A 16,880-nucleotide genomic window follows, 5' to 3' on the forward strand; every position below is an offset into this window, starting at 1 on the left:
CGCCCGAGGTAACCTATATTTTCCCTTCCTCGCGCACACTCCTTCTCGCGTCCGCTGATTGCCAATTAAGGCCAGCTTCCCGCGCGCTGGAGTTCTTGCGCGGAGGAGGCGGACGAGGAGGTCGGCCAAATGGGGAGCTGTCGCCGCCAGCCAAGGGGCCGAAGAAGAAGAAGCAGGCAGGCGCGATATTTTCAGGAGGCATTCTCCGGCGGCGAGGACGACCGCAGGCGTCGGCGGTGTGCGCCTCCTATTACGCGCAGCCGCCCGCAGCGCGAAGGCACGACGATGGCTGCGGGGCGTGGTGCGCGAAAAGCCGCTTCCTCCCCCCCCCCCCCCCACACACACACACATCGTCAGGGGACCGCAGGATGGCGGACTACTTCTCCGGCAGGTGCGCCAGCCGCGTGACGCTCGGGTCAAGGACGACCAGCAGCAAAGCATGTTTGCACAGACGAAAAAAGGAACACCGAGCATTGGCGATTTTTGCATTCATCTACTCTCCCTTTCCTTTTTTTCCCTCTAGACATATGAAGACCAGAAGGCTGCCTGCTGCATAGCGGAAGGGGCTCATTGTTTTCTGCTCCTCGCATTCCATTTTGCGAAGAAGTTTGATAAAGAAAATTGGGGAGGGTATGATTTACGTAAAGGAAAGACAGGGAGGTTAACTAGACGCACGTCCAATTAGAAAGCCTGCACTATGATGAAGGAGCTAAATAAAAGAAAAAAAAAAGCGAGATAAAGAAAATGCCAGCTGCGCGCACAAGTGTAGGCGCTCATCGACTCTACAAACAACTGCCGAGACCCCTCGACTTGACGGCGTGCAACCGAGTATTCGCAGAAGATATCATCATGCTATGTTCACTATGTTGTGAAGTTGCGTTGCTGCTTACTAACAAATGCCGTGGCCGTTAGTACAGGGGCCGGGATCGGTCCAGTCAGGCAACTTGAATTTTGACTCCCGAAGTGCACATGCATTGATTACAGGTTGAATAAACTTCATTTCGTTGCGTTATGCGCCAGTGACCCACGTGACCATGGTTCAAGGACCTCTGTAAGGACGGTCTTGAGTCCAGTCCGTGCAGTACACTCTGGAGAGGGCGGCACTGGGCGTCGTAACGGGGGCAAAAGAGGGCGTGTGTTTGCTTCCGCACGAGTCACGCATAGACGTGCGATATCTTGCAATGAGGAATATGTGCTACGGAACCAGTGTCAACGAGGAATAAGCCAGCTTCCGTCAATTCACGTCACATGAACGGCTAAAGTAACAGAAAAGTGCTAGGCAGAAATAGCTCTGGAGGGATGGCTAGAGATAAAGCGCATAAAGGAAAGGGTTCACCAGAAAATGACGCTGAAGTCGGTATACCGCAGACCGAGGAAATGTTTACAAAGACAAGACAGTTTCCGCGAGCGCACACTGGAGCGTCCACTGGACGTGGACGAAAAGCAAGACGGGAGGAGTGTGGGCACCGCGGCAGCACGCGCGATGCATTGCTCAGAATTCGGCAAAATGTGGTCGTCCGTCGGCTGACGAGCGGTATATGAAAGCTGGGCTCTTTTGTATTTATGCTACACATTTCCTGTCAGGCTGCCCCACACAGAAAGAACAAAATTCCAACATAAAGAAAGAGAACGATTAAAAAGTTGGGTTACTGCTCCAGCAATGCGTTTGAGAAGATAACGCAGCCCTCCGCGCCGACCTTCTTCGCTCGTGGTCCTTTTATAAAATATATGAAGCCGTCTATTGATGTTCAGGGCGCACGAAACCTTTACATATTTTTCGCGTTACGGTCACGTAAATACAATTTCCTGACCTTGCGCAGCCTGCGGCAGCGCTAGCTTACGATACATTTACATCCATACGATCATGTCTCACTTCATTTACCTGTCCATGCAGAAGTCTCGTCTTCGCACTTTCAGCAGCACTGAGATTCTTCTCGGCGCAACCTTACACATTTATTTATTTATTTATTTATTTATTTATTATACCCTCAGGGCCAAAGGCATTACAGAGGGGAGTGGGTAATATTAAAAATTATGGGGTTTTACGTGCCAAAACCACTTTCTGATTATGAGGCACGCCGTAGTGGGGGACTCCGGAAATTTTGACCACCTGGGGTTCTTTAACATGCACCTAAATCTAAATACACGGGTGTTTTCGCATTTCGCCCCCATCGAAATGCGGCCGCCGTGGCCGGGATTCGATCCCGCGACCTCGTGCTCAGCAGCCCAACACCATAGCCACTGAGCTACCACGGCGGGTACGGGTGGGTAATATAGGTTACAAAGACAATAAATACAATACAGTGAATTTTGTTAGAACATAATTTCAACATTCTCCAAAACAAACAAAGGTTGTTAGTGCATCACGAAATCGTTGATTATCCTCAATGGCTGCAATATCGGGAGGGAGGCGGTTCCATTCGACAGATGTCTGGGGAAGGTATGACTGAAAACAAGCTTTAGTTTTGCAGTATTGGATGCCAACGTTGTGCCGATGATCAGCGCGATGGGAGATGTATTCCAGTTCCCACTTGTGATATTTTCAGAGTATTGATAATCTGTCAGGCGAATTACCTGCCTAGTGGGCACTTGAGAATCATCACCAGCGTCCAGGCTGCACTACGCGCGCCGCAAGGCACCGATCGCCCATGCATGGCGCCTGGAGCTGTCGACAGAGCGCGCGCGCACGCGGACCAACGCGAATCGCGGGAGTGCGCTTCTGGTCGCGTGAACTCGTATGTTGCGCCGATCTTGCGGGCGCTTTTCAGTGATTACGCAGCATGCCTTCAGCCGCGTGATAGATACTGCACAGACACTGATGCTCACAAAAAGAAAGAAACCACCGTCGTGTCAATCCTTGAGGCTAGGAGGCAGACGTAACGCGAAAGGGGCAACAAGCACACACTGACAACGAGCCGCATGGATCATCATCATCACCATTGTCGTCGTCGTCGTCGTCATCATCATCATCATCATCATCGTCATCGTCGTCGTCATCATCATCATCATCATCTTATTTGATATCCACTGCAGGACGAACGCCTCTCCCTGCGATCTCCAATTACCCCTGTCCTGCGCCAACCGATTCCAACTAGCACCCGCGAATTTCCTAATTTCATCGCCCCACCTAAGTCTTCTGCCGTCCTCGACTGCGCTTCCCTTCTCTTGGTACCCATTTTGTAACCCTAACGGTCCAACGGTTATTTAAGCTGCGCGTTACATGGCCTGCCCAGCTCCATTTCTTTCTCTTAATGTCAATTAGAATATCGGCTATACCCAATTGCTCTCTGATACAAACTGCTCTCTTTCTGTCTCTTAACATTATGCCTAACAATCTTCGTTCCATCGCTCTTTGCGCTGTCTTTAACTTGTTCTTAAGCTTCCTTGTCAGTCTCCAAGTCTCTGCCCTATATGTCAGCACATATAAAATATACTGAATGTACACCTTCGATTTCAATGATAATGGTTAGCTTGCAGTCAGAAGCTGACAATGTTTGCCGTATGCGATCCAACCCATTTTTATTCTTCTATGAATTTACTTCTCATGATCAGGGTTCCCTGTGATTAATTGACCTAGGTAAACGTACTCCTTCACAGACTCTAGAGGCTGACTGGCGATCCTGAACTCTTGTTTCCTTGCCAGGCTACTGATCATTGCCTTCTGCTTATTAATCTTCAACCCCACTCTTACACTCTCTCTGTTAAGGTCCTCAATCATTTGTTGTAACTCGTCTCCAGTGTTGCTGAACAGGACAAGGTCATCTGCAAATCGAAGGTTGCTGAGATATTCACCGTCGATCCTTGCTCTATAAGCCTTCCCCAGTTTAATAGCTTGAATACTTCTTCCAAGCATACAGTGCATAGCATAGGAGAGATTGTGTCTCCTTGTCTGACCCCCTTTTTTTTTGTAGTTATCTTCCTACTTGTGGGTAATTAAGGTAGCTGTGGAATCTCTGTAGATACTTTCCAAGATATTTACGTAAACGTCCTGTACTCCTTGATTGCGTAATGCCTCTATGAAATGTAATGCGTAATGTAATGATTGCGTAATGCCTCTATGAAATGTAATGCGTAATGTAATTATTGCGTAATGCCTCTATGTAATGCCTCTCTTGTGTCCTGTCTGCACCCCTCACTTCTATTTTGCATAATGAATCCTTACCAACTAGCTCAGCTATTTGTCGTTCTAAGCCTCTATGACTGCTGGTATCTCGACTGAGTCAAATGCCTTTTCGTTATCTATGAAAGCCACATAGGGAGGTTGATTGTACTCTGCGGATTTCTCGATTACCTGATTGATGACATGCATGTGATCCATTGTAGAGTATCCCTTCCTGAAACCTTCCTGTTTCCATGGTTGACTAAAGTCCAATGTTGCCCTTATTCTTTTGGAGATTATCTTGGTGGTGAATATTTTATGTAATATTAGAAGGAAGCTAATGAGCCTATAATTTTTCAATTCTTTGTGGCTTCTTTGTGGATTGTGAATTGTGTGGATTAGTATAATGTTGGCATTCTTCCAGTTCTCTGGGACACTTGAAGTCGATAGACAGTTCGTATAAGGTGCCGCTAGTTTTTCAAGCATTATGTCTCTAGCATCTTTGATTAAATCGACTGGTAGTCCAACTTCTCCTGCCGCTTTTCCCTGTTTCATGTCTTGCAAGGCCCTTCTAACTTCGTCACTAGTTATAGAAGGATCCTCTGTAACCTGTTCATTACTACTTCGACTGGAGGTATCGTGGCTGCTCTGGGTATTGTACATGTCAGTATAAAATTCGTCCGCTGCTTTTACTATATCTTCGAAATTGCTGATATTAACCTTCTTATCTTTCAGTGAATATATCTTGGCTTGTCCTATGCCAAGTTTCTTTCTCACTGATTTCAGGCTGCGTCTATTATTTACGGCTTCTTCAGTCTTTCTCACGTTATAATTTCAAATATCACTTATCTTCGCCTTGTTGATTAGTTTTGACAATTCCGCGAATTTTATCTGGTGTCTTGAGTTGGACACTTTCATTCTTTCTCGTTTCTTTATTATGTCCTTTGTTACTTGGGAGAGCTTGCCTACTGGTTGCCTTGGGGCCTTGCCTCCCACTTCAATTGCTGTCTCTAAAGCCAGCCTAGTTACGGTTTCATTCATTAACTCTAAGTCATCTTCATCTCTTTGTTCTAAGGCTATACATCTGTTTGCAAGTACCAGCCTGAATTGGTCTGCTTTTACCCTTACTGCCACTAGTTTGACATGTTTCTTCTTGACCAATTTTACTCTTTCTCTCTTAAAATAGAGGTGAATCTTAACCCTCACTAACCTATAACCACTGCACTTTACCCTACCTATCACTTCTGCATCCTGCACTATGCTGGGATCAGCAGAAAGTATGAAGTCAATTTCATGTCTTGATTCACAATTAGTGCTTTTTTCAGGTCCAATTTCTGTTGCTACGCTTTCTAAAAAAGGTGTTCATTATTCGCAGCTTATTCCTTTCTGCGAATTCTATCAACATCTCTCATCTAGCATTCCTAGAATCGACGGCGTAGTGGCCAATTGCTTGTTCCCCAGCCTGCTTTTCTCCCACTTTTGCATTGAAGTCGCCCATTACTACAGTATAATGAGTTTTCACTTTCCTCGTCGTTAATTCAACATCTTCATAAAACTGATCTACTTCATCATCGTCGTGAATGAATGTTGGAGCGTAGGCTTGAACTATCTTTAATCTATACCTCTTATTAAGTTTGATTACAAATACTGCTACTCACTCATTATAGCTGTAGAATTCATCAATGTGGCCCGCTATGTCCGTATGGATTAGGAATCCTACCCCGTACTGCTTCTTATCTGGGAAACATCCATAGCAGAGGACATGCCCGTTAGTCAGCACTGTATAAGCCACACTAGTTCTAATCTCGCTAAGGCCAATGATATCCCAAACAATGTCCGATAGTTGCTCAAAGAGTCCTGCTAAGCTAGCCTCGCTCGACATATTTCGGGTGTGAAAGGTTGCCAGGGTCAGCTTCCATTGGCGGCCTGTCCGGATCCAGAGATTCTTAGCAACCTCTGCTGCATTAAAGGTCTGACCGCCGCCTTGGTCAGGTGCTCCGCAGCTGCTGGGGACTGAGGGCCACGGGTTAATTGTAGGAATCTAGCTGGAGGGAGTGGCCGAATACTGCACCAGGAAGGCCAATTCCTGTTCTGGTGAGGGAGTGTCTTTGTTGAAGCTTAGTGGGCCTTCCTAATTTGGTTGTACCTGGATTATATTAGAAATGGGGGGAACTGGCCCCTTAGTTTCCACTTAGTTTCCCGGGAACGCTGCGAGCTTATTGGGGACGAGCTCCGCACTGACAAAGCTGGCGCCACCGTCAACGTAACGTGGCATGAGGGATCACGTGGACACAGCGGCTGCGTCGGCTGCTTCGGACGCGCCGGAGCGAGCTGAAAATGAAAATTTAAAACCCGCGGTTCTGATGAAGTGGTGAGGCTTTACCGCCTTGGGTGTTTGCTTGACAACATTTGAAAGTACTGTAATAGGTAGTGGCTGCCTTCGGAGGCATGCAGTACGGTAGGCTACTGCTCGGTGCCGCAGTGCCGGACGTACGCAACGGATCCGGTGTCAGCCTTATTCACACGTAGCCGCAGGGCAAGGAGTTGCGTGAAGCTCGGCTGGCGAAACTTAGAATCGGCAGACCGTCATCGGCTACAATTCGGGTATGCAGTAAGCACAGACGCGAGGAAGATTTCTGCTACGACGCCGGGACTGCGCGATGTTCGGTGAGTAGCAGAAAACGCGCACTGAGACGCTCGCCCACGCCCGCTGCCCGGCTCATGTCATGACGGTTCGGTCTATGAGCTTGTTGATGAAAGATACTGGCAAGTTCACTGGAACGGAAAGGGAGCGGTAAGACGCACATTAAAAAAAAAAGCATGGCATATATTCATGTTTGTGTTATGAATTAATGCACCGGATTACGAAAAAGAAGCAGATGGAAATCGCACGCTGAGAAGACCGATAAACAAACAGTGCGACGCAGTTTGAGAAATAATACTAATATGTCCAAAAATTTAGAAGACAAAAAAAAAAAGATTGAATCGTCGCGACGGCACATCACAGTCGCCGTAGGCGTCGAAATAGTCTATAACGAAATTATTTTTGAACAGTTCTGATAGCGTCCACGCAACAATGGTTGCTAGTGTACTGTCAAATGCTCAAATGCTGCGGCCTAAAGCTCACAGCACGGTGCGAAAACGCGTTCACAGCGAAAGCAAAACATTGTGCGCGGACATGCATGCAGACGCGCAGTCGGTCGCTGCGAACCCGTGCGATCGCTGGATTGAGGCTCCATTCTGTTATGCCCCATTTGGTTATACAGACAGGCCACTATAAGAACATATTTGACATGTTTTACTCTCAGCGTTTGCCTACCTTTCACGCAAGAAACCGGTTCCGGAGACTGCATCGCGGCGACCGCGCGCAGTGGCGTTCACTGTACGTATTCGGTAAAGAGATACCGTGTGTAAACGATTCTGTGCTTTCAGTTTGCCCAAGATTATTATATCGACAGTCAAAAACTTCCCTCGTTTTGAGAGTACCTACATAAATGACGAAGAGGGCTGCCGCGTGGTGTTTTTATTGAGCGTCGTAAGCGAAACTCATGAGGAGCGCGCCGCGTGATCCCTCATATACTACGCAAGGGAGGCGCTTCCGACAGATGGCGACTCCGTAACTTCTCGCGCCCAATACGCTAGGAAGTCGGGAATGCTACGCCTTATTTAAGCTACAGCAGTGCCGTCTTCAATCAGCCAACATGGTTTGTACATATTTCGCGTGGAAGCAATTGATGGCCTGGCTACCACCACGCTCGCAATAAAATTCCCGGGTATACAAACAAAAATACGCAAGAAAGAATAATTGCAGATGTAGACGAAAGGAATGAACCCAAATACGATCGTTTTGACATGATGAAAATTTGTGAGTTAGCTTAAGAAGTGGTGTCGCTACGTGCTTTTTCCTTATACTTTGCGTGAATACTGTAAAACCTTCTCGTCGCTTTTCTCTCTTCCTTTCGTACGAAAATTTTGCATCACCAAAGAAAGCCCGTTTTGGCAGCGCGCCTTGTAAGTTGCTGCGGATAAATCCTCGAACATTTGTAGTGTTATGGAGTGTGCAGTGCTAACATCTACTCAAGTAAAAGGTTCCCCGAATACGTAGATCTGTATAAGCAAGCTTTTATGTATGTGGGATTACAAAGAGAGAATCACGGCATGTGCAGATGTTACGAATTTGTCCGCGTTATATTTTCTAGTGTTGTCGCTAGAAAGTATGTGCAAGGTATGTCAGTAGTGTATTGCAAAGCCCTTTTCGTAAAGCTTTCACGCCTGAGAGATCCGTTGATTTATTCGTCCTCTGCGGGTTTTGCTGATCGTCTTAGGTTGTACGATATAGTGTCAATTCTGAGTGGTCCTAACATCGTGGTTCGCTAAACTCACGCACGCATGCGGCCTTGAACGCGCCTAGGTACACGATATATTTTCGGCGAACTTGAACAGCACTTAAAACTTGTGTGAAAAAAGCCGTCGATATATATATATATATATATATATATATATATATATATATATATATATATATATATATATATATATATATATATATATATATATAAAGTGCATATACGGCCACTACATTCTTAGAATTTTGCGTACCTGCGCGTTTTTCTTCCGCTAGAGAATTCAAAGCAAATCAGGGCCCAGTAGCCATGACGATACGTTTACAGAGAAAACTTGGCGCTCACTGAAGATCGATAATGTAATCATATCATCGGCCGGGAAAATCTACAACAGTCCCTCAACAATCGACCCCGGTCCAAATATGTAAATAAAGGAACCCATTTTCTTTTTTCACTCGGAGGGTTGAAGTGTAGGCACAGCGGTATTGGAGGAACCGAACGTGCGCTTTAGAGCAGCAACGCCGGCCGATACCGGCTCCAGTCTGTCGCCAGAGTATGCGTGACACTCCCCTTAGCAGAGAAGGAAACGCCGACGGGCGCACGGCGGAGTTGACCTCGTTTTCGGGAGTCCTTCCTTCCCCTTAGGACAACGAAGGAAACGGGAACGACTTGGCCGCAGAGACCTCTTTCACGGGACGGCTACTATTCAGCGGCGAGCGACGAATCGATGGAGGCGGCTGTCGACAGATGTCGCCCAGAAGAGGGGGAGGAGGCAAGAAGTGGATCTCCCCGACGAAAGGAAAAAGAGCAGCATTCGGGAGAGAAGGGAAGCAGGATGTTTTCGTTCGCGCCGGTGACGCAAGCAGCAGGGGGGGCGGCGGCGCGAAGAGGAGCAAAGTGACGGCAGTTTGTTTCTCCGCCAGACGAAGGAGGCGAGCCCGAAGGAGCGGCGACAGTTGAAGGAGAGCAGGCTATTTCGGGGCACACACCCAGTCTGGACGGACAGGAGCCCTGCGGCTCACACACGGATTGTATCCCTTTCGTTGACGGCGGCGTTGCTACTGCTTTCCTGTGGCCGGGCCACCGGCGAGCGAGCCCGGGCGCTGGCTCGTTCCGCATCACTTTCTTGTTCCGCTAACTACGGGCCGTCCGCCGCTGCACAGCTACACACAAACTAAGGAGACAAACAGTTGGAAGAGGACATACATACCATCAGACATGTTCGAATGCGCACATTAATATTGTTCAGGAAAGTCGCTATCAGCAGAAATAAATATAGGTTACACGTTTCCTCGAATCAACGACCCTCCACATATCTGTCAAAGGTAAAACACGTAGCACACAAACGCACAAAGTAAGCAAAGTGGCACGTAAGGGACAACTGTGCACTGTGCGCAGAGATTGAAACTCGGAGCGCTGGGGACACCGAGTCGATGCATTTCTGCATCGCACGAAAGCGACAGCCTGAGTGGCGCACTGCATTCCACCGCACCTAGGCGATCACCGATGGCGTTCACCGGTGGCGCGAAAAAGCCCCGCGTCCGCCACGCGGTCCGAGTGTCGCGCACTGAACGGCGACAATTGCGTCGTTGCGCTTGCGTGAGATTGGTGCGTGTGCGCTTGCGCAGCTCGCGCGATGCGCAGAAGAGACTTGCACCAATCCGGCTGATGCGTGCGGCGACCGCGGCATGAATCGAGGACACGTTGCCGTCCCGTGCGCCTTGTATGCCCGGAGAGTCGCAGATCACGGTGCACGCCACGAGACCTTTTCACAGAGCCTTCCGCGGTGACCGCTGGGAGAAGTTGCGCAGCGGTGGCGAGCGAAGAAAGCGATGAACGCACACTGAAATAGAGAGAGAGAGAGAGAAATAACGTTTATTTGAACACGCAAAAAGAGCCCCGAGGAGGCAAGAGTCTGCCTGTCTCCTTGGCTTACTCCTCCCCGTTCAGCTGGCTGATGCTCCTTGGAGCTCAGCGGTGTCCAGGGCCATGCGGATGACTTCTCTTTGGTCATCTTCCTTCGAGCTGGTCATTAAAGTCTCCCAGGATTGTCTACCCTACCTGGTTTATTGTATCTAGGACACGTCCATAGTATGTGGATCATGTCCGCCTTTGCCCCGCAGTGTTTGCAACTCATGGCCTCAATGCTATCGTACCATCTCTTCAGAATGTAGGGGTTGCAGATCACCCCCGCTTGGAGTTGCCTCCATGTTATCTCTTCTTGCTTACTTAATTTCTTATGCGCCTCTGGCAGTGTTTTCCTTCCCATTCTATAATAATCGAGAATTTCGCTGTAAGTGTTTATACCTTCCTCTTTTTGTAGGGGCTCCCTGGCTGTAGAGGCTGCATTGGTGGACCGGTAAATAAGCTCTCGGGCCAATGCATGCGCTTTCTCATTGCCGGGCAAGCCTTCGTGGGCAGGAGTCCATATAAGGTTCACTAATTCTTCTGGAATTGGTCCTTTCTCCAATATGTTGAGCGCCTCTTTGGAGATTCTCCCTGCGGTATAATTCCTGATAGCTGTTTTGGAATCTGACACTATGATTTTCACCCCTTTTTGAGTCAAAGCTAGGGCTATGGCCACCTCCTCTGCAACCTCCACACTGTTTTGCGGGGTACTGCAGCTCTTTGAGTTCTCACCGTTAGCCTGTGTCGTCACTGAGACAAAACCTGCTCTGCATTCATATTCTGCTGCATCCGTGTAGAACACCCCTGGCTGTTTATCTAGTGATTTTTGTAACGCTTTAACCCTGTCTTTCCTCCTGTCCTGGTGGTGAGTGGGATGCATATTCTTCGGGAGTGGTGGTATGCGTATCCTGTCTCTGATTTGTGACGGGATGGCTCCCGTGTTTCTTACTTTGTTGTTAGTTTTGTATCCTAGTTTCGCTAGAATTCTCAGACCACCTCTGCTTCGCATTAGTCTCTGTTGCTGGGAGACTAGTGTGGCTTCGATCAACTCTTCTAGGGTGTTTGAAATGCCCATGTTTAGTATCCTCTGCGTAGATGTGCATGGTGGCAGGTTTAGGGCTGTTTTAACTCCTTTCCTAATAAGGATTTCTATTTTGTTTTTCTCGGCCCTTGTTAGTTTAAGGTACGGTGTTGCGTATGTGATCTTGCTGATCGCGAAGGACTGTATTATCCTTAATAGGTTAGCCTCCCTCATGCCTGCCTTCTTGTTGGCGATTCTTCGGAGGAGTCGGCATGTTTGGCTTACGCTCATTTCAAGCTTTCTAATCGTTTCCGTATTTCTTTCATTGTCCTGAATGTGCATGCCTAGCACACGTATAGCTTTTACGTTTGGAATCGCGTCCCCATTAACAGTGAGTTTTATTCCGTGGTTAGGGATTTTCTTTCGCATGTTCTGTGGACTGATGAAGAGAGCCTCCGACTTCGTAGCTGAACATTTAAGTCCGGCTTTTTCTAAGTGCTCTTCAATTATATTGATGGCCTTTTGCAGCGTTTCTTCTATGTGGGCGTCACTGCCTCTATTTATCCATAGGGTGATGTCGTCCGCATAGATCGTATGTTCTAGCCCCTGTACGTCCTTAAGCTTGTGCGGGAGTCCAATCATTACTATGTTAAAGAGAGTGGGTGAGAGCACAGAGCCCTGCGGTGTCCCCTTATTACTGAGCACTATCCCTTTCTCCTCGTTACCCCCTAGACTGACCGTTACTGTTCTGTCAGTCAGGAAGTCCTTTATATACTCGTAGGTACGTCTCCCTACGTTTAGGCTATTCAATTGTTCTAAGATTGCCCTGTGGTCTACGTTGTCAAATGCTTTGGCCACGTCTAAGCCAACGATGGCTTTCGTGTCCTTCGTTTTGTGGTCGATAATTTGCTCTTTAAGCTGTAGCATGACATCGCATGCAGATAGGTGTGCTCTGAAGCCTATCATTGTGTCAGGGTATATGTCTTGGTCTTCCAAGTACCTGCTGATTCTAGATTGTATCACATGTTCCATTAGTTTTCCGACGCATGACGTGAGGGATATTGGTCTGAGGTTTTCGAGACTGAGCTTTTTCCCCGGTTTTGGAATTAGGACTAATTTAGCCTCCTTCCATTCTTTGGGGATTTTGCCTTTCTCCCAACACTCTTGCATAAAATTCGTTAGGTTTACTATTGACTTGTCGTCTAGGTTCCGCAACATCCGATTGCTGATTCTGTCCGGTCCTGCAGCTGTTTTCGTTCTGAGTCGATTCAACTCGGCCCTGACTTCTCCTACCGTGACGGGGCTGTCCAAGAGGGGGTTCTCTTCGCCTTTGTAGTCCGGCAGCGTTTGTTGCGGACCACATTTAAGATATCTATCCTTAACTTCAGCGAACAATTGCCTATTACTACCTTCGTATTTATACACTAGTTTCTGCATGTTGCTACGCGTCTCTGATTTGCTGTTTTGGGGATCTAGTAGGTGCCTCAATAGTTGCCATGTATTTGATTTACCAATTTTGTGATCCATCTGTTCGCATATGCTATTCCAATTTCGTTTCGCGAGTTCGAGTGCGTATTCTTCAATCTCTCCGTTCAGGTGCGCTAATGCCCTCCTAATGTTTCTATTGCTTCTATTCTCTTTCAAGTTTTGCTCTAGCTGCCTCTTTTTCCGCCATAATCCGACCATTTTCCGGTCTACTACCTCTTGCGTTTCGTCCGCCTCCACCTTTTCGGTGGCCTCTTCAACCGCTTCCAAGAGGGCTTTGCTCCAACTGCTTAAATCCTTGAGCTCCACTTTTTCGGCACATTTCTGCCTAAAGAGGTTCCAATTTACCGCTTCGAACTGCTTGGGCTTGGGAGTTGGTATGCCGTGTTCTACCACCGTCTCTATTATTCTGTGGTCGCTCCCCAAGTCCTCTGCCGTGTTACACCATCGTGCGGTTATGTGTCCCCCTATGAGAGTAAGGTCCGGTGTGGTGTCCCTGGAAACGCTATTTCCCTTTCTAGTCGGGATTTGAGGATCTGTTAGTAGAGTAAGTTCATGTTTGGAGATAGTATCCCATAATTCTCTGCCTTTTTGTTGCGAGGTTTTGTACCCCCAAGCCGTGTGTTGCGCGTTAAAGTCTCCGACTATGACTATGGGGCTGTTCCCTGCAATGTTTTTGGACCTTTCGATGAGCTGATCGAAGCCACAATTCTTTTTTTGCTTAGGAGAGCTGTATACGTTGAGAACGTATAGGCTTCTATCTTTTCTTTTCCTCGGTACTAGTTCAATTAGGACGTGATCAATCGTATTTGTGTCAGTCTCGTGTAGTACTGCTGCTAAGTTTCTTTTAACTAAAATAGCTGTCTGCCGATTCTCTCCTTGCCCAGTGTAGGCTGTGTAGCCGGCCAATTTTGCATTTTTCCCACACTCTTGCAACGCAATGACATCTGGTTTATCGATGTTAGTTAGGAATGTTTGTAGGACTGCTCTCTTTTTCAGGAAGCCCCTACAATTCCACTGCCAGATCGTGTTATTTTGCCAATGCATTTTGAATGTTAATTAATTGTGTTCTAAACCAATCGAATTCCGCTTTTAAAGCGAAGTCGCGTTTCTCAAATTCTGCTTTGAGGGCGATGTCGCGCTTTTCAAATTCCGCTCGAGTTTGTTCCATGAATTGCATCATAGCTCCGTTCATCAGGGTAATATCCTGAGTAACTTTGTCCATCTTGCTGTCTGAGTCTGTCTCTCCCATTCTCTTCTTTTTGAGCGGGGGCCGATCTGTTTTAGGTTCTTTGTCCCCTACACTCTCTTCCTGTCTCGTACTGTTTGCACCCTTCTCTCTTTTCATCTCCTCGATTATCTTTAAAAATTCTTCCCTCTCCTTTTTCCTATCCTCAATCAGTATTCTGATTTGTTCTTCTTGCCTCTTAATAAGCTCTTTTAGCTCCTGGTTTTCTCTATCCTTTTCTGAATCCTGGGAGACTTTGCCTGACCAGCTCACCTTGTTACTTGTTTCCTTCTGTTGTGTCTGCTGTTGCGGCGTCTGTAGCCTCGGGAAGGACTCCGAGCGGCTCCTGGTCTTGCTGCTCGATCTCTCGCTTGGCCTGCTTTTACGAAGTTCCTCTTGGTTCGCCTCATCGGCCGCTTGTTTTTGCTCCCATCGTCTCTTCTTCACGATGTACGGGGTGCGGAATAAATTCCTGCACTTCTTATCCCCGGTGACGTGGTTTTTGCCGCAGAGCTGGCACTGCGGCTCGCATTGATGTCCTTCTTGCGGTCTGGTTGCCCCACAGCCTCTACACCTCGGTTCGTCATTGTCACACACGTCTGATCTGTGCCCGAGTCCGCCACACTTGTAGCATACTTCGTACCTCTTCTTGTATAGGAAGCACCGTAGAATAGCGCCCATGAAGAAAACCTTGCGTGGAACTTCCTCGTCGTCAAAAGTTAGGAGGAAAGTTCTGGTTTTGCCCATTCTTCTTGCTTCTAGGATTGTCGGGTTGTCTTCATCCTCGTTGAGGTTGAGTAGGACATCTTTGTCGGAGTACATTTCCTCTATGCCGTGAATGACTCCACGCCCACAGCTTTCCGGTGCGTTCACGTACGTGACGACCCCGTAATCTTTGTCTCCGATTCTGATCTTCTCTATCTTGCTTATTTTTTTAGCATTCTCCATCGATAATGTGTGGTAGATAATCGTACCTTGTTTGGTGTTTATCACGAAGCGGTCTCCCTTGGCTTCTTGTAGGCTGACGCCCGCGCTTTCGCGCACTGCTCTTCCTAGGCTCACTTCCGGTGCCTTCTGAAGTACCGAGAGGCCTTCTCGTAGTCGTAGAGTCACTTTCCAGCCCGTTGCAGGCAGTCTCGGTAGGTTCGATGCTACCGATAGCTCCGCTTCCTTCTTCCCTGCTCCCTTCTTGAGCGCGTCGCGCCGAGCGTCCGCCGAGCGTCCGAGCGTCGTCTCCGCGCCAGCTGGCACGGTCTTCTGCCTCCTTTTCGCCAAAACGGTGAACCATCTTTCGTTGTCGGGTCCCTTAGGATCCTTTTCGTTGCCTTCCACCGTCACTTCCATGTCGCCGCTTCTCTGGGAGCCGCCGCTGGCTTGGAGCTCTCCGTCGACGCCGTCCACGGCCGGGGCCATGCCGAAGCCGAGGTGAGGCTTAGCGTGGCGTTGTGCTCCGGTTACAGTTCTTTAGCCGTAAAATCACAAAAAATCGACTCACAGGCACAAACAATTCTGTCCACAGGGTCCTTGTCACTTCCGAAAATCGATTGTAGCACTACCGCAGATCATTTTGCCAGAAAAACCACCAGAATCCTTGTTTGTTCGCGGAGCCGGCGTAAACACGTCCTCACTCCTCGACGCTACCTGAGGCGCACATCCACACTGAAATAGAAACACGGGCTTCTGTTGTCTCGCTTTTGGTATGTGATCGCGCGTCGTTATTTGAGCCTGCACGCAGCGAGCCAGTAGGTGCACGGACAGTGAAAGAAAGAAAGAAAGAAAGAAAGAAAGAAAGAAAGAAAGAAAGAAAGAAAGAAAGAAAGAAAGAAAGAAAGAAAGAAAGAAAGAAAGAAAGAAAGAAAGAAAGAAAGAAAGAAAGAAAGAGACATGGATGAGGAGCATTAACTTTGGTCTCAGCATACATACGCGCTCCTCTAGAGTACACCAAAGCAAGCTAAACGTCTGCTATCGCATTCGTCGTTGTTTCTTTTCTACATTGCCGTCATTTTTCTCATAATTAATCTTGCGAAGTCAGCATGAACTAATAGGTGAGCTTTAACGTCCCACAGCAACGCAGGAGCTATGAGACCTCATACACTTGGGCTTCTTTGACCTGCTCACTGCTCACAGAGCGCGGTTCGCGTGTGTTTTTGCATTCCAGCACCGGTGGTACGCGGCAGCCGCGGGCAGGATTCGAACCCTACATCGTGATAACCAGCCGAAAGCCCCAGCCACTGACCCACAGCGGCGGGTTGAACTTAATAAAGAGATGTGTACGCACGCTTACGGAGTTTTAATGCGAAGTAAAAAAAAGCAAAGAAAGATTGCGGCGGAACCTGCCTCACGGTTACCGCCGACGCTAGTGCGTTATCATTGAACCAGTATAGCGACACAACGCATTGCCCCCACGGAAACGAGTTGTGTATATATGAGGCGCGCACTGCAGCGGGATCGCTCGTTCGCGCTTCCCCACGAATGCCGGGCGCCTATGAGCGCCGCCGCCACGAAGCTCGCGCACGGCCATCGTGACGCGCTGCTGCGGGCGAACGCTCAGAAACGCGTCATGCGGCAGCTCTTTCGCGCTTCTTCCTGGACACGCTGAGCCGTTTAGTGGCACTGCCGAGAAGGCTGCGCATGGCCTCCGTTGGGACTCAGGGTAGTGCACCCCGTCGTTGTCATACATTTGTTACGATTCGGTGTCTGAGTGGCCATTATGGCTCCGTGGCTAATGATGTGCAAGGTTCCGGGCGATCGAGAGGTCCCGGGCGACGTCCGTGAGAAGAGATAAAGAGTTTATTT

General features: G+C 48.2%; 2 protein-coding genes across 4 annotated transcripts in view; both read right to left on the minus strand.

Annotated features, from left to right (window-relative positions):
- LOC135907064 (diacylglycerol kinase delta) overlaps window positions 1-16,880 on the minus strand; it is a 472,455-nt gene that overhangs the window by 282,552 nt on the left and 173,023 nt on the right. The window lies entirely within an intron of this gene.
- The window catches only part of LOC139054494 (uncharacterized), an 85,828-nt gene continuing 79,255 nt past the window's right edge, over window positions 10,308-16,880 (minus strand). Inside the window, exon 2 of the mRNA XM_070531530.1 lies at window positions 10,308-15,743. Within this exon, the coding sequence (XP_070387631.1) occupies window positions 13,887-15,497 (1,611 nt within the window). The 5' untranslated portion in view covers window positions 15,498-15,743 and the 3' untranslated portion in view covers window positions 10,308-13,886. The remainder of the gene's footprint in view (window positions 15,744-16,880) is intronic.

Source organism: Dermacentor albipictus, chromosome 1 (assembly GCF_038994185.2).
Source record: "Dermacentor albipictus isolate Rhodes 1998 colony chromosome 1, USDA_Dalb.pri_finalv2, whole genome shotgun sequence".
Taxonomy (NCBI): domain Eukaryota; kingdom Metazoa; phylum Arthropoda; class Arachnida; order Ixodida; family Ixodidae; genus Dermacentor; species Dermacentor albipictus.